This window comes from Oncorhynchus masou, chromosome 29 (assembly GCF_036934945.1).
Source record: "Oncorhynchus masou masou isolate Uvic2021 chromosome 29, UVic_Omas_1.1, whole genome shotgun sequence".
NCBI lineage: Eukaryota > Metazoa > Chordata > Actinopteri > Salmoniformes > Salmonidae > Oncorhynchus > Oncorhynchus masou.
The window spans coordinates 12,120,737-12,142,989 of NC_088240.1; the positions used below are offsets into that span (position 1 = coordinate 12,120,737).

At 42.8% G+C, this 22,253-nt stretch overlaps 1 protein-coding gene across 1 annotated transcript in view; it reads left to right on the top strand.

The window, feature by feature from the left end:
- The window catches only part of LOC135518990 (mediator of RNA polymerase II transcription subunit 14-like), a 43,544-nt gene extending 26,570 nt beyond the window's left edge, over positions 1–16,974 (top strand). The window contains exons 24-29 of the mRNA XM_064944010.1: positions 395–633; positions 2,138–2,317; positions 13,646–13,753; positions 15,483–15,608; positions 15,856–16,045; positions 16,170–16,974. Coding sequence (XP_064800082.1) covers positions 395–633; positions 2,138–2,317; positions 13,646–13,753; positions 15,483–15,608; positions 15,856–16,045; positions 16,170–16,243 — 917 coding nt within the window. The 3' untranslated portion in view covers positions 16,244–16,974. The remainder of the gene's footprint in view (positions 1–394; positions 634–2,137; positions 2,318–13,645; positions 13,754–15,482; positions 15,609–15,855; positions 16,046–16,169) is intronic.
- Positions 16,975–22,253: the final 5,279 nt, after the last annotated feature.

A 22,253-nucleotide genomic window follows, 5' to 3' on the forward strand; every position in this document is an offset into this window, starting at 1 on the left:
ATTAAGTAGGCATAGCCTACTGCCTTCAGCTCATTGCAAAGTAGCGTTTGACACGCTGATGAACAACACGGAAATGTCCGACTTCAGTGCGTTCAAGTCAACTGGGAACTGGGGGAAAAAACTATCTGACTCGGAAAAATATTTTTTAGCGGTTATCCAACTTCCGACTCCGGCCGGCACCAATTTCATTTATCAGCTTTTCAACAACAACAAAAATCTGGGCAAAAGCTGGCTATTACCGGCTAACGGAAACCCTGCTCCCTGAATGACAATCCACTGAAATCAGATCTGTTTTCCAAAGGTTGAAGATGTTAAGACATCTTCATGAATGTGTATAAAAAGAAAAGAAAAGACGTCTTTAAAAAATGTCTTGTTTATGTGTCTCCCTCTCCAGGTTCCGGGTCCATGCCCAGCAGTATGCCCCCGCCCCGTAAGCTACCTCAGCGCTCCTGGGCTGCCTCCATCCCCACCATCCTCACCCACAATGCCTTGCATGTGCTGCTGCTGCCCTCGCCCACCCCCTGCCTGGTTCCGGGCCTGGCAGGAAGTTACCTCTGCTCTCCGCTGGAGCGCTTCCTGGGTTCGGTTATCATGAGACGCCACCTGCAGAGGATCATCCAGCTGGAGCCCAACGTGAGTGGTGATCTGCGGTCCACTCATCTCTGAGTTTAGTCCATCTGTCTTTCTCTCCTCTTTCCCTTTCTCACTCACCCACTCAACCTCTGGCTTAAAAAAACAAGTATTTCTGTCCTTCTCACATCTTCTTTCCCTCTCTCCATTTAATCCCTCCATCTCATCCCTCCATCTCTCTCTATCTCATCCAGCTGGAGGCTAACGTGAGTGTTACCACTGTCTTCAAACATCTGTTCCTATCCCATCTCTCCTCAGCTTAGCTATCTCTCTCTCATCCCATTTCTTCATGTCACTGTCAAATGAAGCCTGATTTAGCCAGCTCTAGGGATGGGCGATATATCAAATTCACTTGAATATATGTTTTTGCGCGGTATTCCAAATGCCTGAATCACAAGAATCAAAGTTTTGTTATTTTTCGTTGTTATGAGTGTTTTGAATTCATGTTGTAGTTTTGGTCTCGTCTCCTTCGCTCCTCTGTGTTGTGTTCACCTTCCCATTTAAACCAGAGATCTGTATAAATGACAAGATGCAAATCTCTGCACTAACACTGTGAGTTGTTGTCCCAAAGGCGTGAAGGCAGGTCGACAAGCTTAGGTTCAAAATAAACCCATAGAAACGCATTGGCTTGATTTTTGGGCCAATTTAAGTTCGCCTCTTTTTCTATGTTCTACACACACACACCAAGCCCCTCCCCCTGCCTCTCACGCCAACAGAGTTCTGACAAGCGGTTTCAACTCGCTTTTTGCATTTGAGGTTTGGTCCTACAGAATCGGTGATATTGACACCAAAACACATTGAGACATTATTGTACTGTAGTAGAGGGGAAGTTAACCTTGTCTAGCAATACCCTTTTTATGTCTCAACTACTCAAAATGTGCGCAGAGTAGACACTACTAAAACGAGAGTTTAATAAAGTAACATTGTTTCTGAAAAAATGAATGCTCAGTTAGTCGCATGTGGCAAAAATATCAGGTTAAATTATTTTGATAATAATTACATTATTAGTGAGTTTTATGGTTGTGGAAGGCTTATATTTAGATTAGGTATAACTTCACAAGCCCTGAATTAATTTGATTATTGCTGTCTGTTTGAAATGCAGTGTATTTTAACATTTAATTGTACAATAATGCTTATTTAGAGAACTTTTTATTTTTAAATTGAGATATATCGTTTGAAAACATCGAGATATGATTTTTAGGCCGTAGCGCCCAGCCCTATTCTAATTACTTCATCTCTGTCTAACTCCTTGGTAGAAGCTCTCTGCTGGGCTGTTCCTTCACCCACTGCTTTTCCCCAGCCTTCAATCTCTTGAACCTTCAGCCCAAGCATTTGTAGATAGAGGCTAGTTTCCTTCCCCTATTAAAATGTGATCTTTTGAAAATACCATGTAGATGATGGTACTTTGTAGAGCTAATGTGGAACAATCTTTCTATTTTTACTTCTTTTTTTTTCTTCTATTATAATAATCCTTCTCTCTCTCTCCTCCCCTCCTCCCTCTCTCCAGCTGTCTATTGTGAACTCAAACGAGCCTGGTGTGATCATGTTCAAGACAGAGGTGTTGAAGTGTCGAGTGGCACTCAACCCAAAGACCTACCAGACCCTGCAGCTCCAAGTAACCCCCGAGAACACCGGTCCCTGGTCACAGGAGGAGCTACAGGTCCTGGAGAAGTTCTTTGAGACTCGGGTAAGACTAGTGTAGTTTCTTAAGGATGCCCGCACATTTATTGGTTTGAAATGTTTCGGCCTGTTGACAGCATTGAGTTCATTACGCTGAGTTCTTTACAGTATTGGTGGTGTTCTCTTCACATTGGGAAGAGCAGGAAGCCACTGAAGGTGTCGTGGTCACTAGAAGTATCGTAGAGCATCCTGCCTGAGGGGAGACTCATGTAGACCACATCTCCGTCCTCCAGTTGCAAAGTCAATACATTAGACATAATAGCTGAAATAGCCGTGGTGGTGAATGTATTCCTCATTGTTTATAATTCTCTGGTCATTATGGTTTAGGTATATATATATATATATGAGTAAGATGACCCATGGCAGTGAATCTGAAGTAGTAGACTCCTCTCACTGATGCTATGAAAAATATCTACATCAGAGAAAAGCAAGGAGCATTTTCTGCCTCTTTAATAAGACACAGTTATGCCGGGATTCAATTTGTTTCTGTGTGGGTTGTCGACAATACAGCTTTTAAAGGCAATGTTCCCGCGTTTGTGGAGATCACATTCACAGTAAACTGCTGCTGCTTTTTTTTTGGAGCATAATGTTTCGGACATCATTGTCTATGACTGAAAAGAGCTTCTGGACATCAGAACAGCGTTAACTAAGCTCCATTTGGATTAAGATTTCTACTTCAACGAGTCGGCGGAACACAACATACTGCTAACCCCGGACAAGGCCCTTATCCCAGAGGACATGCATAAATCACATTTAGCTGTTTTTTTCTATGGACCGTCAGGACAGAGCACCAGCGTCGGGTAAAGCTCAAGTGGGGAGGTGTGTGTCTCTTTGTTAACATACCGGCAGTAAGCTCAAGGGGGGAGGTGTGTGTCTCTTTGTTAACAGAACGGCAGTAAGCTCAAGGGGGGAGGTGTGTGTCTCTTTGTTAACAGAACGGCAGTAAGCTCAAGGGGGAGGTGTGTGTCTCTTTGTTAACAGACCGGCAGTAAGCTCAAGGGGGGAGGTGTGTGTCTCTTTGTTAACAGAACGGCAGTAAGCTCAAGGGGGGAGGTGTGTGTCTCTTTGTTAACAGAACGGCAGTAAGCTCAAGGGGGAGGTGTGTGTCTCTTTGTTAACAGAACGGCAGTAAGCTCAAGGGGGAGGTGTGTGTCTCTTTGTTAACAGAACGGCAGTAAGCTCAAGGGGGAGGTGTGTGTCTCTTTGTTAACAGAACGGCAGTAAGCTCAAGGGGGGAGGTGTGTGTCTCTTTGTTAACAGAACGGCAGTAAGCTCAAGGGGGAGGTGTGTGTCTCTTTGTTAACAGAACGGCAGTAAGCTCAAGGGGGGAGGTGTGTGTATCTTTGTTAACAGAACGGCAGTAAGCTCAAGGGGGGAGGTGTGTGTCTCTTTGTTAACAGAACGGCAGTAAGCTCAAGGGGGGAGGTGTGTGTCTCTTTGTTAACAGAACGGCAGTAAGCTCAAGGGGGGAGGTGTGTGTCTCTTTGTTAACAGAACGGCAGTAAGCTCAAGGGGGGAGGTGTGTGTCTCTTTTGTGAACAGCTGGTTGGCGATCTCTAATATTAAGGAAGTCTCGATAAGTTGTAGACCATACTGTTGACCAAGTTTTCGTCTATATTTTTTTGTAACGGTCTATTTACCACCACAAACCGATGCTGGCACTAAGACCACACTCAACGATCTGTATAGGGCCATAAGCAAACAAGAAAATACTCATCTTGAGGCGGCCCTTCTAGCGGCCGGTGATTTTAATGCAGGAAAACTGAAATCTGTCTTAGCGAATTTTTACTAGCATGTCACCTGTGCAACGAGGCAAATAAACCCTAAATCACCTTTACTCCACACACAGAGATGCATACAAAGCTTTCCTTACCCTCCATTTGGAAAATCTGACCATAACTCTATCCTTCTGATTCCTGTTTACAAGCAAAAACTCAAACAGGACGTACCAGTGACATGCTGAATATGGAAGTGGTCCCATGAAGCAGATGCTAAACTACAGGACTTGTTTCGTTAGCAATAACTGGAATATGTTCCGGGACTCATCCAATGGCTTTGAGGCGTTTACCACATCAGTCACCGGCTTCATTAATAAGTGCATCGATACCGTTGTCCCTACAGTAACCGTATGTACATATCCCAACCAGAAGCCATGGATTACAGGCAACATCCACACCTAACTAAAGGCTAGAGCTGCCGCTTTCAAGGAGCGGGACACTAATCCGGACCCTTATAAGAAATCCCGCTATGCCCTCTGACGAACCATCAAACAGGAAACGTGTCAATACAGACTAAGATCAAATCCTACAACAGCAGCTCTGACACTTGTAGGATGTGGCAGGGCTTGCAAACTATCACGGATTACAAAGAGAAACCCAGCCACAATCTGCCCAGTGAAGTGAACCTACCAGACGAATGAAATGCCTTCTCTGCTCGCTTTGAGGCAAGCAAAACTGAACCATGCGAGAGCACCAGCTTTTCCAGACAACTGTGATTACGCGCTCCATAGGCGACATGAGTAAGACCTTTAAGCAGGTCAACCTCTCCCTGACCCAGTCTGTTATACCTACATGTTTCAAGTAAACCACCATAGTCCCTGTACCCTGGAACGCCAAGGTAACCTGTCTAAAATGGCTATACTCCATGTTCACCCACGAATGCGTGGGCGTGCACAACTCTAACACTATCATTAAGTTTTCCGACAACACTACGGTGGTAGGCCTGATCACCGATGACGATGAGACGACCTACAGGGAGATCAGAGACCTGGCAGTGTGGTGCCTGGACATGAACTTCCCCCTCAACGTCAGCAAGACAAAAGAGTTGATCGTGGACTACAGGTTATCGGAGGGGTGAACACGCCTCCATTTACATCGACGGGGCTGTGGTGGAGCAGGTCGAGCACTTCAAGTTCTTTAGTGTCCACATCACTAAAGACCAATCATTGTTTAAACACACCAACAAAGTTGTGAAGAGGGCACGACTACACCTCTTCTCCACCTCAGGAGGCTGAAAAGATTTGGCATGGGCCTCTACAGCTGCACCACTGAGAGCATCTTGACTGGCTGCATGACCGCTTGGTGTGGCAACTGCTTGGCATCCGACCGGAAGGCGCTACAGAGGGTAGTGCATAAGGCCCAGTACATCACTGGGACCAAGCTCCCTGCCATCCAGAATCTTTATACCAGATGGTGTCAGAGGGAGGCCTTAAATTTCCACTAGTGCTGACCCCATTTATTCAACTGGTCGACTGTTTGGTCGATAGGCTTTTGGTTGACGTGAGATTTCTTTAGTCGAGCAGTCTCAAATCTATTCTTTGTTCATGGTGCACAAGTCACCGGTCTGATTCGCACCTGTCTCAGTGGACTAATCCATTGCGGAGGCCACGGGGATGGCACACTCTAAGACGTGCTACTGAAATTTTAAATGGGTATATTATGTAAGAATAATGGTGCAACACTAATAATGCCCAGGCGGTGTGTTTGGGATCATTGTCACGCTGAAAGACCCAGCCACGTTTCATCTTCAATGCCCTTGCTGATGGAAGGAGGTTTTCACTCAAAATCTCACAATACTTGGCCCCATTCATTCTTTCCTTGACACGGATCAGTCGTCCTGGTCCCTTTGCAGAAAAACAGCCCCAAAGCATGATGTTTCCTCCCCCATGCTTCACAGTAGGTATGGTGTTCTTTGGATGCAACATTATTTGTCCTCCAAACACGATAAATTGAGTTTTTACCAAAAAGTTATATTTCGGTTTCATCTGACCATATGACATTCTCCCAATCTTCTTCGGATTCATCCCAATGCTCTCGAGCAAACTTCAGACGGGCCTGGACATGTACTGGCTTAAGCAGGGGGACAAAGTCTGGCACTGCAGGATTTGAGTCCCTGGCGGCGTAGTGAGTTACTGATGACTCTCTGCAGGTCATTCACTAGGTCCCCCCGTGTGGTTCTGGGATTTTTGCTTACCGTTCTTGTGATCATTTTGACCCCACGGGGTGAAATCTTGCGTGGAGCCCCAGATCGAGGGAGATTATCAGTGGTCTTGAATGTCTTCCATTTCCTAATAATTGCTCCCACAGTTGATTTCTTCAAACCAAGCTGCTTACCTATTGCAGATTCAGTCTTCCCAGCCTGGTACAGGTCTACAGTTTTGTTTCTGGTGTCCTTTGACAGCTCTTTGGTCTTGGCCATAGTGGAGTTTGGAGTGTGACTGTTTGAGGTTGTGAACAGGTGTCTTTTATACTGATAACAAGTTCAAACAGGTGCCATTAATACAGTGGACTTCTCTTTAAAGAAGAAGTTACAGGTCGGTGAGAGCCAGAAATCTTGCTTGTTTGTCGGTGACCAAATACTTATTTTCCACCATAATTTGAAAATAAATTCATTAAAAATCGTACAATGTGATTTTCTGGATTTTTTTTTCTTCTCATTTTGTCTGTCATAGTTGAAGTGTACCAATGATGAAAATTACAGGCCTCGCTCATCTTTTTAAGTCGGAGACCTTGCACAATTGGTGGCTGACTAAATACTTTTTTGCCCCGCTGTATATATGTATATTTTATATATATGTATGTATGTATATGTGTGTGTGTGTATGTGTATATTTTATATATCTGTCTGTGTGTCTGTGTATAGAAAAAAGACAGATTGTGCTTCTGTTGCTAGTTTGAGTGTTTGTTTAATAGCCCACTGATTCCGGGAGCACCAAACCTCACGCAACCGCAAAGTGTCGGATAAAGCAATTTCACAAATGTGGCTGTTTTTATTCTCTGCTACGCTGTAAAAGGCTTTACATTTGTTTTCGTTCGAACAGACTAGTATTACTTATACTATATTTTGTGTTGTTTACACTGTTCCAAACTGGCAGAAATTGTCACACATAATATACATGCAACTCTCACTCCTCTACCCTCCTTTTTCTTGATCTCCTTCTTGTTGTTATTATTACAATTTTTATTATGATCATCATTATAATAAGTAATGTCATTATAAATATTAGGTTTGTTATCGTAGTAGCCTTGTATAACCACCATTGAGCTGTAGGCCTAAGAGCACGTCCTGTTTAGTCTTGGTCCGTAACTTACTTAGGCCTATATTTCAATATATCAATCATTCATTTGTTCATGTCATCACACAGCATACAAGTGAGTCATTCATGCTTTGAAATGCAATCAAGGATTTTGTAAATGAAATAACAAAGGGAGCTTTGGCTAATTAGCCTAAACAATAAATAAGCCGCAATTCATGATGCATGGATTTATATATTATAATTTTTGCGTTAGAAAATATTTCAATTTATTTAGTTTTTTTTCCACCTTTCCAAATGGTCAGAAATAATAATTATTAATATAACAGCACCTGTTTGGCATACAGCGCTTGCTCCTATACCCTCCTTTTTCTGGATCTCCATTAGTTTCCACAACTAAAACTAAAGCACACATCTGACTTCCCCTTTCCCTCCTGAGCAACCAGTAAACATTCCCTTGTTCTTTTTCACATGTTGCTGTTGGGAGTTTGTTATAACCAATTTATTGATGTGATGATGATAGGTTATATGTCAGGACCTATTGGTCACGTGTATGCGATACATACATATATATTTCAAGTAAAGAGAGCAAGGGTTGAGGGAATAGGGAATGTTTTTCCTAAACAATTTAGTTTTTTTTCCAGTAAAAGATCTTTTCAGTCAGAGAAAGTAAGAAACAAAATGGCTGTAATTACAGTACCAGTCAAAAGCTTGGACAAACCTACTCATTCAAGGGTTTTTCTTTATTTGAACTATTTTCTACATTTTAGAATAGTAGTGAAGACATCAAAACTATGGAATCATGTAGTAACCCAAAAGGGTTAAACAAATCAAAATATATTTTAGATTTGAGATTCTTCAGCGGAGCCACCCTTTGCCTTTATGACAGCTTTGCGCAAAAGTTTGTGTAAATGTGAATTGAATGTAGGAGAATATAACACAATAGGTCTGGTTTAGATAATACAATGAAAAACAACATACTTTTTTTCTTTTTATTGTTGTATCATCTTTAAAATGAACAAGATAAAACAAACATTCAGATAGGATGATGGGGACAATTTCAGTGAAAAATATAAGAGGGCAACAGTACTTGTGCAAGGTTTCAGAATGATAACTTCCAAAATGATTGTGTTACATGACATTTATCATGAAGTCACCCAGGTGTCCCACACAAGTAGCCCAAATGTACCCAAGTGGCCAAATTGGGGAAGGTATACATTTTGAAACAAATAACTATATACAAAATGCCAAAATGTATTCTAACACACCCCCCCCCCAAAACAATTGAAAAAATATATACATTTACAAAATAACATGGGTAACTATTTACACACTTTCAATATTTGGAAGACCCTCAGCAAGCAATGCAGGTGTACACACAGCAAGCAATGCAGGTGTAGAAGCACAGTGACTAGGAAAAACTCCCTAGAAAGGCCGAAACCCAGGAAGAAACCTAGAGAGGAACCAGGCTATGAGGGGTGGCCAGTCCTCTTCTGGCTGTGCCGGGTGGAGATTATAACAGAACATGGCCGAGATTTTCAAACGTTCATAGATGACCAGCATGGTCAAATAATCATAATCAGAGTAGTTGTATAGGGTGCAACAGAACAGCACCTTAGGAGTAAATAGGAACAGTTTAGGGTTCCATAGCCGCAGGCAGAACAGTTGAAACTGGAACAGCAGCAAGGCCAGGTGGACTGGGGACAGCAAGGAGTCATCATGGCAGGTAGTCCTGACGCATGGTCCTAGGGCTCAGGTCCTCCGAGAGAGAAAGAGAGAATTAGAGAGAGCATACTTACATTCACACAGGACACCGGATAAGACAGAAGTACTCCAGATATAACAAACTGACCCTAGCCCCCCGACACATAAACTACTGCAGCATAAATACTGGGGGCTGAGACAGGAGGGGTCAGGAGACACTGTGGCCCCATCCGATGAGACCCCCGGACAGGGCCAAACAGGAAGGATATAACATCACCCACTTTTCCAAAGCTCTACACAATATTGTGCTGCTGAGGTGTAATATATATATATATATATATATATATATATGAGTACAGGGAACATAAGGTTGAATATATTATTATAGACCTGCTGGATCTACTGTCTCCATTTCACTTTGGCCATTGTTTTGGGCCTGCCCTCCCCTCAACAGCCTCAAATAGGCTATTTCATGTGGGTTGGGGTAGGGCGGCAGACACATTTCATCACTTTTCATTACATTTTGTATATATTGCTTCTAAAATAAAATCACAAATAATATTTTATATTATTAATTTCAAACAAGGGCATTAGCATGAGAAGAATTTACCATTCCAAAACCGTGACATTGTTCCTCTTCTGCAGGCACCGTTACAGATTATACACAGTGGCTACTTGGGAATCGTTAAATGAATCGTCTTACAACAATCTCTGTCTCACTTTTCCGATCAATTTCTTCGAAAATTGTGTGTACATCTGTATATCTAGACTTAGATTTAGCTTTCCCTGACTTAGTCGCCATATTGATTGATATATAAACAGCTGAATCTGCGCGTTTACCAAAACAACGCTGTGCGTAAAATGCATAGCTCCTTCCGGAATAAAACTTCAATAGCGAATGACTCTCTTTACGCCGGCATTTACCACATGGGTTGGTCTTCCAACACACAGCCATTGCATATTGCCGTTTACCTCAGCTCATTGGCTATCTACCCAGCTAGATTTCAAGACGATCAGTGGTCATTGGGTTAAATACAGTCAATCAACGAAACAGTGGTCATATCATTGGTGGACAGTGATGTCATTACTTGTTGTCTTCAAATCGGTTTCTTTCAGTCAATACGTCCCGCGAAATGGCCCATCCAGGTTTGGTTGTGTTACAAACAAACCAGTTTATTGCAATGAAACCAAACATGACTGGAAAAGTCACGTTTTGTGTGGGTTATTTACCTGGATGGAATGTGTCATCGAAAATGGAATGAGATGGAATTCACGACACAAGCGGTTCACAAGATGTTTCGTGTTCGGCTATAAAAACGGATTTTATCAAACAAAAGATCATTCATTGTGTAACAATGAGCATTGGGATTGCAAACAGATGAAGATCGTCAAAGGTAAACTATTTATTTTAATGCAGTTTGGGATTTTGTTACGCCTGTGCTGGTTGAAATAGTTGTTTTTTATGGGGCTCTATCCTCAAATAATCGCATCGTATTCTTTCGCAGGTAAATCCTTTTTTAAATCTGACAACGCAGTTGGATTAGCAAGATTCTAGGCTTTCGATACATGTGAGACACTTGTATGTTCATGAATGTTTAATATGACTATTTATGTAGGGATCACCGTATGTTGTGGAATTTCAGCCCGCCAGCGGGTTCCGTGCTCAGAGAGGTTAAGACATGGTCAGTCAATCCGGAACATTTCAAGAACTTTTAAAGTTTTTTCAAGTGCCGTCACAAAAACCATCTATGATGAAACTGGGTCTCATGAAGACACCGGCAAGGAAGACCCAGAGTTACCTCTGCTGCAGAGGATTTGTTCATTAGAGTTAACTGCACCTCAGATTGCTGCCCAAATAAATGCAATAAATAATAATAGTAAATAGGCCGTAGTGGCGAAATAATTACAATTCAGCAAATTTACACAATTGAGTGATAGATGTGCAGAAGATGAATGTGCAAGTAGAGATACTGGGGTGCAAAGGAGCAATTTTTAAATATATATATGAGGTAGTTGGATGGGCTATTTACACATGGCAGTAAGCTGCCTTGATAGCTGATGCTTAAAGTTAGTGTGGGAGATATGAGTCTCCAGCTTCAGTGATTTTTGCAATTCATTCCAGTCATTGGCAGCATAGAACTGGAAAGAAAGGCGGCCAAACGACGAATTGGCTTTGGGGGTGACTAGTGAAATATACCTGCTGGAGGGCGTGCTATGGGTGGGTGCTGCTATGGTGACCAGTGAGCTATGATAAGGTGGGGCTTTACCTAGCAATGACTTATAGATGGCCTGGAGCCAGTGGGTTTGACGATGAATGTGAAGTGAGGGCCAGCCAACAAGAGCGTATAGGTTGCAATGGTGGGTAGTATATGGGGTCTTGGTGACAAAACAGATTGCACTGTGATAGACTGCATCCAATTTGCTGAGTAGAGAGTTGGAGGCTATTTTGTAAATGACATCGCTGAAGTCAGGGATCGGTAGGATGGTTAGTTTTACGAGGGTATGTTTGGCTGCATGAGTGAAGGATGCTTTGTTGCAAAATAGGAAGCCGATTCTAGATTTAATTTTGGATTGGAGATGTTTAATATGAGTCTGGAAGGAGAGTTTACAGTCTAACCAAACACCTAGGTATTTGTAGTTGTCCACATTTTATAAGTCAGAACCGTCCAGAGTAGTGATACTGGACGGGCGGGCAGGTGCGGGCAGCGATCAGTTGAAGAGCATACATTTCGTTTTACTTTCATTTAAGAGCAGTTGGAGGCCACGGAAGGAGAGTTGTACGGCATTGAAGCTCGTCCGGAGGTTAGTTAACATTGGTTCCAAAGAAGGGCCAGAAGTATACAGAATTGTGTTGTCTGCATAACTTGGTTAACCCATTCCATTCAAGGAATTGCCAAGAAACTGAAGATCTCGTACAACACTAAGCAAACTGGCTCTAACCAGAATAGAAAGAGGAGTGGGAGGCCCCGGTGCACAACTGAGCAAGAGGACAAGTATATTCATGTCTAGTTTGAGAAACAGACGCCTCACAAGTCGTCAACTGACAGCTTCATTAAATAGTACCCGCAAAACACCAGTCTCAGCGTCAACAGTGAAGAGGCGACTCCGGGATGCTGGCCTTCTAGGCAGAGTTCCTCTCTCCAGTGTCTGTTCTTTTTCCCATGAAGGGTGTAGTACATGTGATATAGATACTTTTGCACTTCTCGCACCAAAGTATGTTTATCTCTAGCAGACAGAACACATCTCCTTCCTGAGCGGTACGATGGCTGCGTGGTCCCATAGTGTTTATACTTGCGTACTATTGTTTGTACAGATGAACGTGGTACCTTCAGGCGTTTGGAATTTGCTCCCAAGCATGAACCAGACTTGCGGAGGTCTACCATTTTTTTTCTGAGGTCTTGGCTGATTTCTTCTGATTTTCCCATGGTGTAAAGCAAAGAGGCACTGAGTTTGAAGGTAGGCCTTGAAATACATCCACAGGTACACCTCCAATTGACTCAAATGATGTTAATTAGCCTATCAGAAGCTTCTAAAGCCATGATATCATTTTCTGGAATTTTCCATGTTTTTTTAAAGGCACAGTCAACTTAGAGTATGTAATCTTCTGACAGTGAATTATAAGTGAAATAATCTGTCTGTCAACAATTGTTAGAAAATGACTTGTGTCATGCACAAAGTAGATGTCCTAACCTACTCGCAAAGACTGTAGTTTGTTAACAAGAAATTTGTGGAGTGGTTGAAAAACGAGTTTTAATGACTCCAACCTAAGTGTATGTACACTTCCGACTTCAACTGTACATACATACAGTGCATTTGGAAAGTATTCAGACTCCTTGACTTTATCCACATTTTTTTACGTTACAGCTTTATTCTAAAATGTATGAGATGTTATTTATTTCATCCATCTACTACACACAATACCCCATAATGACAAAGCGAAAACAGTTTTGTTTTTGGTGGAAATTTATAAAAACAGATACCTTATTTACGTAAGTATTCAGACCTTTTGCTATGAGACTCGAAATTGTTGTTCTGTAATGGAACCCTCTCCAACATAATCCTGGTAGAATCATTACTTGTTTCAATGTTTACTAATGACATGACACTGGCTTTGAGTCAAATGAGAAAAAAGGTGAGGGGTCTAAATACATTCCGAATGCACTGTATGTCTCGGACTGAAAACGTGAAACTAAAGCCAAGATTTCTGATAAAGAGAAGCGCTGGGTGAACTGACCTCCATAGCAGGTCATTTTGAATCGGAAGCTGGTAAAGTCTGTGGGAAAGCTGAACCTGTTAATTGTTTGGAGGTCTCTCTTTATCTTCATTAAGTGCAGGAATAAATACGTGTGTTGTGTACTACTAGTCTTTGTCTGAAAAGTTAAACGTTATATATTACTGCACTGTCGATGCTAGAAGCACAAGCATTTCGCTACACCCGCAATAACATCTGCTAATCACGTTTATGTGACCAATAACATTTTATTTAAATGACTCACCCTTTTTTTTTAAATCATTTTTGTCTCCCTTTCCCTTCCTTTATCCTCCCCCTCTCTTCCTTTTTCCTCTTCTCCTTCCCCTTCTTCGTCCTCCTCTCTCAAGGTGGCCGGCCCACCATTCAAGTACAACACGTTGAATGCCTTCACCAAGCTGCTGGGCGCCCCCACCAACATCCTCAGGGACTGTGTCCGCATCATGAAGCTTGAACTGGTGAGGTCCTTTTCCTCTGGCTGTGTGTGTGTGTGTGGTACCCCATAAATACACTGCTCAAAAAATAAAGGGAACACTTAAACAACACAATGTAACTCCAAGTCAATCACACTTCTGTGAAATCAAACTGTCCACTTAGGAAGCAACACTGATTGACAATAAATTTCACATGCTGTTGTGCAAATGGAATAGACAACAGGTGGAAATTATAGGCAATTAGCAAGACACCCCCAATAAAGGAGTGGTTCTGCAGGTGGTGACCACAGACCACTTCTCAGTTCCTATGCTTCCTGGCTGATGTTTTGGTCACTTTTGAATGCTGGCGGTGCTTTCACTCTAGTGGTAGCATGAGACGGAGCCGACAACCCACACAAGTGGCTCAGGTAGTGCAACTCATCCAGGATGGCACATCAATGCAAGCTGTGGCAAGAAGGTTTGCTGTGTCTGTCAGCGTAGTGTCCAGAGCATGGAGGCGCTACCAGGAGACAGGCCAGTACATCAGGAGACGTGGAGGAGGCCGTAGGAGAGCAAGAACCCAGCAGCAGGACCGCTACCTCCGACCTTTGTGCAAGGAGGAGCACTGCCAGAGCCCTGCAAAATGACCTCCAGCAGGCCATAAATGTGCATGTGTCTGCTCAAACGGTCAGAAACAGACTCCATGAGGGTGGTATGAGGGCCCGACGTCCACAGGTGGGTGTTGTGCTTACAGCCCAACACCGTGCAGGACGTTTGGCATTTGCCAGAGAACACTAAGATTGGCAAATTCGCCACTGGCGCCCTGTGCTCTTCACAGATGAAAGCAGGTTGACACTGAGCACATGTGACAGATGTGACAGTCTGGAGATGCCTTGGAGAACGTTCTGCTGCCTGCAACATCCTCCAGCATGACCGTTTTGGCGGTGGGTCAGTCATGGTGTGGGGTGGCATTGAATTGGGGGGCCGCACAGCCCTCCATGTGCTCGCCAGAGGTAGCCTGACTGCCATTAGATACCGAGATGAGATCCTCAGACCCCTTGTGAGACCATATGCTGGTGTGGTTGGCCCTGGGTTCCTCCTAATGCAAGACAATGCTAGACCACATGTGGCTGGAGTGTGTCAGCAGTTCCTGCAAGAGGAAGGCATTGATGCTATGGACTGGCCCGCCCGTTCCCCAGACCTGAATCCAATTGAGCACATCTGGGACATCATGTCTTGCTCCATCCACCAACACCACAGACTATCCAGGAGTTGGCGGACGCTTTAGTCCAGGTCTGGGAGGAGATCCCTCAGGAGACCATCCGCCATCTCATCAGGAGAATGCCCAGGCGTTGTAGGGAGGTCATACAGGCACGTGGAGGCCACACACACTACTGAGCCTCATTTTGACTTGTTTTAAGGACATTACATCAAAGTTGGATCAGCCTGTAGTGTGGTTTTCCACTTTAATTTTGAGTGTGACTCCAAATCCAGACCTCCATGGGTTGATAAATATGATTTCCATTGATAATTCTTGTGATTGTGTTGTCCGCACATTCAATTATGTAAAGAAAAAAGTATTTGATAAGAATATTTCATTCATTCAGATCTAGGATGTGTTATTTTAGTGTTCCCTTTATTTTTTTGAGCAGTGTATATTTGTGTCAGTTAAGAATATAAAGGGGCTGGTGATGTGTTTCTGCCTGTCTGTGAGAGAAAGACGTATGTGTAATGATTGTGTAAGTGTCTCTCTAACTTCTGTCACCCTCTCCAGTTCCCTGACCAGGCCACCCAGTTAAAGTGGAATGTCCAGTTCTGTCTTACCATCCCCCCCAGCGCCCCTCCCATCGCACCCCCAGGAACCATCGCTGTGGTGCTCAAGTCCAAAATGCTCTTCTTCGTAAGTACTGGTTTTCCCTTGCTTGGTTAGTTTTAATTTAATCAGTTGATTGGCCGATATCCACTCACCTGTTGTCAGTCTTTGTTTGCTGGCTTTCATCCTTCCCCTGTATTGTAGTTTAATCAGTTGTCATAGCTGCATATCAGTTTCGTAGGTGTTACAAGCCATCTTACAATTCCATTGACTTGCACTGAAGCTGTGTGAAGTGTAACTAACCCTGTGCTCTCCCTTTAATTCTCCCCTTCAGCTCCAGCTGACCCAGAGGCTGCCGCTGCCCCAGGAGCCGGTCAACATCATTGTTCCCATCGTATACGACATGGCCACGGGCTTGACCCAGCAGGCTGACATCCCCAGACAACACTCCTCCTCTGGGGCAGCAGCACTTATGGTCTCCAACATCCTCAAGAGGTTCAGCGAGCTGCACCCAGCACGACAGGGTTTGTGAGATTGTCTGCACACACAAATAGAAGATAGACTGAAAGATTTGATTGGAACACTCTGACAGAAAATACATTTGGGGGGGGGTATTATCTTGACATTGGTGTTTTTGTCTCCTCTCAGGTGAGTGCACTATCTTTGCCTCAGTTCACGAGCTCATGGCCAACCTCAACCTGACCCCTGGTGGTCGTCAGTAGCAACCCCACCTCCCTAGTCGGAAATGGAACCAGAACGGGAACACAACTGAATATGGTTCTATTCTGGAACAGGGAAAGGTTCCTTTCTGGAGTCTAATGAACTAGAGATGACGTGCGCCCGCTGGATTTCCTAATGCAACATATATCCTCTCTGCCTCAGCCAACCGACCTAAAACTGATGTACAGTTAGTTTTTCTGTCAAAAAAGGGAGCAGAATTATGCAGAACCATCACACAGTTTTTAGTCTTGATAAAGAACACATTCATGACCCAAATAAAGGAGTGTTTGTCTTGAAAAAGAGAATTATTCGTTGTCAGAAGAAATTCAAAAATATGTATTTTTTTTCCTCCAGATGCACTTCTTATCAAAGGATTCAGAAATTAAGAAAATGAGTGTTTACCTAATGATGCACATTGTTGTAAATTTCAGCATTGAAAAGAATAGTAATGACATTTGCTAGAGCATGAATTCACATTCGTTCTTTTTTATAACGGAAGATATCAATACTGTTGTGGTACTGGGGCTGAATTGTATCTTAGTACACTATTTAAATGTATTTTTCCCTTTTATGATGTCAAACCTAGTCCCTTCCTAGTTCAAACGGGTCACTTTGAACACTGTAAAACTGTGACAAACTTTATAAGCCAGCTGTATTGTATGACTGCTTTTGAGTCCTGAATGAAGATCCAGTCTATCTTTGATTACTATTTAATAAACCAATTTTAAACATTTATTTTTGTCAATTTGTGTTTTTATTTTTATTTTATTTTTTTCAAAATCCATTCTCTATGGTGAATCACAATTACACTGAAGGCTGCTGGATTGAAAATGGGTGTGATTTATTTATATGTATATATATATATATATATATTATATATACTTTGAAAAATCTCAAATATTAAATATATTTAGATTTTAACACTTTGGTTACTAAATGATAATGTATGTGTTATTTCATAGTTTGGATGTCTTCACTATTATTCACAATAATAGTAAAGAAAACCCCTTGAATGAGTATGTGTGTCCAAACTTTTGACTGGCACTGTGTATATATATATATATATGACACTGCTCAAAAAAATAAAGGGAACACTAAAATAACATCCTAGATCTGAATGAATGAAATATTTTTATAAAATACTTTTTTCTTTACATAGTTGAATGTATGGACAACAAAATCACAAATTATCAATGGAAATCAAATTTATCAACCCATGGAGGTCTGGATTTGGAGTCACACTCAAAATTAAAGTGGAAAACCACACTACAGGCTGATCCAACTTTGATGTAATGTCCTTAAAACAAGTCAAAATGAGGCTCAGTAGTGTGTGTGGCCTCCACGTGCCTGTATGACTTCCCTACAACGCCTTGACATGCTCCTGATGAGGTGGCGGATGGTCTCCACCCCACACCATGACTGACCCACCGCCAAACCGGTCATGCTGGAGGATTTTGCAGGCAGCAGAACGTTCTCCACGGCGTATCCAGACTGTCACGTGCTCAGGGTCAACCTGCTTTCATCTGTGAAGAGCACAGGGCGCCAGTGGCGAATTTGCCAATCTTGGTGTTCTCTGGCAAATGCCAAACGTCCTGCACGGTGTTGGGCTGAAAGCACAACCCCCACCTGTGGACGTCGGACCCTCATACCACCCTCATGGAGTCTGTTTCTGACCGTTTGAGCAGACACTTGCACATTTGTGGCCTGCTGGAGGTCATTTTGCAGGGCTCTGGCAGTGCTCCTCCTGCTCCTCCTTGCACAAAGGTCAGAGGTTGCGGTCCTGCTGCTGGGTTGTTGCCCTCCTACGGCCTCCTCCACGTCTCCTGATGTACTGGCCTGTCTCCTGGTAGCACCTCCATGCTCTGGACACTACGCTGACAGACACAGCAAACCTTCTTGCCACAGCTCGCATTGCCATCCAGCTGCACTACCTGAGCCACTTGTGTGTGTTGTAGACTCCGTCTCATGCTACCACTAGAGTGAAAGCACCGCCAGCATTCAAAAGTGACCAAAACATCAGCCAGGAAGCATAGGAACTGAGAAGTGGTCTGTGGTCACCACCTGCAGAACCACTCCTTTATTGGGGGTGTCTTGCTAATTGCCTATAATTTCCACCTGTTGTCTATTCCATTTGCACAACAGCATGTTGAATTTATTGTCAATCAGTGTTGCTTCCTAAGTGGACAGTTTGATTTCACAGAAGTATGATTGACTTGGAGTTACATTGTGTTGTTTAAGTGTTCCCTTTATTTTTTGAGCAGTGTATATTGAACAAAAATATAAATGCAACATGCAATAATTTCAAAGGTTTTACTGAGTTGCAGTTCATATAAGGAAATCAGTCAATTGAAATAAATAATAATTTAACATGACTGGGCAGGGGTGGGCATTGGAGGGCATAGGTGTTGGCATGGCAGCCAGGCCATAACAATTATAATTAGATTCTCCCCCACAAAAGGGCTTTATTACAGACAGAAATGTGATAATTTTAATGTAAGGTGATGCCAAAGTTTTATTCTATTCTGTGTTATTCTTGCTATGACATCACATCTGACCTCCAAATCCAATTGCATTGGATGTTTAGCAGATGTTATTGCGGGTGTTGCGAAATGCTTGTGTTTCTAGCTCCAACAGAGCAGTAATATCTAACAATTTCACAACAGTACACACAAAAATCTAAGTAAAGGAATTGAATTAAGAATATAAAACTATTTTTTAATTTAATTTCACCTTTTATTTAACCAGGTAGACGTGTGGAGAACAAGTTCTCATTTACAACTGCGACCTGGCCAAGATAAAGCAAAGCAGTTTGACACAAACAACAACAGAGTTCACACATGGAATAAACAAACATACAGTTTGTGCAAATTAGGTAAGATAAGGGAGATAAGGCAATAAATAGGCCATGGTGGCGAAGTTATTATAAAATAGCAATTATACATTGGAATGGCAGATGTGCAGAAGATTAATGTGCAAGTAGAGATACTGGGGTACAAAGGAGCAAGATAAATAAATACAGTATGGAGATGAGGTAGTTGGATGGGCTATTTACAGAAGGGCTATGTACATTTGCAGTGATCTGTGAGCTGCTCTGACAGCTGGTGCTTAAAGCTAGTGAGGGATATATGTGTCTCCAGCTTCAGTGATTTTTGCAGTTTGTTCCAGTCATTGGCAGCAGAGAACTGGAAGGAAAGGCAGCCAAAGGATGAATTGGCTTTGAGGGTGACCAGTGAGATATACCTGCTGGAGCGCATGCTACGGGTGGATGCTGCTATGGTGACCAGTGAGCTGAGATAAGGCGGGGCTTTACCTAGACAAGACTTGTAGATGACCTGGAGCCAGTGGGTTTGGCGGCGAGTATTATTATTTTTTAACCTTTATTTAACTCGGCAAGTCAGTTAAGAACAAATTCTTATTTTCAATGACGGCCTAGGAACAGTGGGTTATCTGCCTGTTCAGGGGCAGAATGACAGATTTGTACCTTGTCAGCTCGGGGATTTGAACTTGCAACCTTTCAGGATCGGTAGGATGGTCAGTTTTATGAGGGTATGCATGAGTGAAGGATGCTTTGTTGCAAAATAGGAAGCCGATTCTAGATTCAATTTTGGATTGGAGATGTGTGAGTCTGGAAGGAGAGTTTACAGTCTAACCAGACACCTAGGTATTTGTAGTTGTCCACATATTCTAAGTCAGAACCATCCAGAGTAGTGATGCTGGACTGGCGGGCAGGTGTGTGCAGCGACCGGTTGAAGGGCATGCATTTAGTTTTACTTTCATTTAAGAGCAGTTGGAAGCCACAGAAGGAGAGTTGTATGGTGTTACGCACGCGTCTGAAGAGGGAACGCAACACCATGCTGCAACTCAACTCCCCGCGAAGGGAAAGAGGTATGGACTGTAGGTGTGAGTCAGGATGACAAAAGGCAGAATGTGGTACCGTTTACAAGGACTTAATTCCGTCACACGGTAATATGGGGAAAAGGGGCTGGACGGAACCAAAGCAAAGAAAGTAAATATCAAATCCCCCTCGCCGACCTTACCTGTCTAACCACTTCTTAATTAAAACCTCTTGGTACTAGGGGGCAGTATTTTCATTTTTGGAAGAAAAAAAACATTCCCGTTTTAAACTGGATATTTTGTCAGGGAAAGATGCTAGAATATGCATATAATTGACAGCTTTGGATAGAAAACCCTCTAATGTTTCAAAAACTGTAAAGATATTGTCTTTGAGTATAACAGAACTAATGTTGCAGGCAAAAGCCTGAGAAATATCCAATCCGGAAGTGCCCCAGGTTTTGAAAGCGCTGCGTTCCAATGAGTCCCTATTCAGCTGTGAATGTGCCAACAACGAGCTTACGCTTTCTACGTATTCCCCAAGGTGTCTCCAGCATTGTGACATAGTTTTACGCATTTCTGTTGAAGAATAGCCGTAGGCAGCCACATTGCGTAAGTGGTCACATGGTGGCTCCAAGAGAGATTCTCACTTAAAATACAGATCCTCCAATCGGTCCTCCTGAAAAACTAATGGTCCCGACGGATATATTATCGAATAGATATTAGAAAAACACCTTGAGGATTGATTATAAACAGCGTTTGCCATGTTTCTGTCGATATTATGGAGCTAATTTGGAATGTTTTTCGGCATTGTGGTGACCGCAATTTACGGGCGATTTCTCAGCCAAACGTGAAGAACAAATGGAGCTATTTCGCCTACAAAAATTATCTTTTGGGAAAAAAATGAACTTTAGATATCTACCTGGGAGTCTCGTGAGTGAAAACATCCGAAGTTCAAAGGTAAACGATTTCATTTGATTGCTTTTCTGATTTCCGTGACAAGGTTGTCTGCTGCTAGGAAGGCATAATGCTATGCTAGGCTATCGATAAACTTACACAAATGCTTGTCTAGCGTTGGCTGTAAAGCATATTTTGAAAATCTGAGATGACAGGGTGATTACCAAAAGGCTAAGCTGTGTCTCAATATTTAATTTGTGATTTTCATGAATAGGAATATTTTCTAGGAATATTTATGTCCGTTGCGTTATGCTAATTAGTTTCAGGCGATGATTACGCTCCCGCATACGGGTTTGGGAGTCACAAAAGGTTTTAACTAATTTAGCACCACCTGGTGCCCTAACCAAAATACAGGGGGTGGTCCGCCCAGGTCTTACCTAGTGTGCCTAGACAGTGAATATACTACGGGTATATGTATGCCTGCGGGCCTCTTGCCGAAGCACTCCCTAGGTGCCTTCCCCTTCCCCCCTGGGAAGAAATGGAACAGGAGAACAAACAATTTCTCAAAAAAACTAAGAAACAAAAGGACATTAAATAAGCTCTATCTGAGCAACAAACTCAAAGAACATACCAACTGCTCCCAGCAACAACTAACACAGTACATACCAACATGCTATAACCCTCAGCCATCAACTTCCTCTCTCAGCAATGATCAATATCACAATCAATCTCTCTGCAATGACTTCCCAGCAACGATCTCTCTTCTGAACAGAACACTGGCTTTCATATAGCTTCAGAAGGAATGGGTAATTGGAGACAGCTGCATCTTGACGAGGGGGCGGGGTCAGCTCCAATTAGCCATGGAGTCAACCAATCAGCTGTTGGGGGATTTCAGGAAGCCATCTCCTGAAACACTCAAATACACAAACTTCAACACAGAAACTGGGGAACGTAACATATGGCATTGAAGCTTGTCTGGAGGTTAGTTAACACCGTGTCCAAGGAAGGGCCAGAAGTATACAGAATGGTGTCGTCTGCGTAGAGGTGGATCAGAGAATCGCCAGCAGCAAGAGTGACATCATTGATGTTTAAAGAAAAGAGTTGGCCTGAGAATTGAACCCTGTGGCACCCCCATAGAGACTGCCAGAGGTCCGGACAACAGGCCCTCTGATTTGACACACTGAACTCTATCAGAGAAGTAGTTGGTGAGGCAGTCATTTGAGAAACCAAGCCTGTTGAGTCTGCCTGCCGATAAGAATGTGGTGATTGACAGTCAAAAGCCTT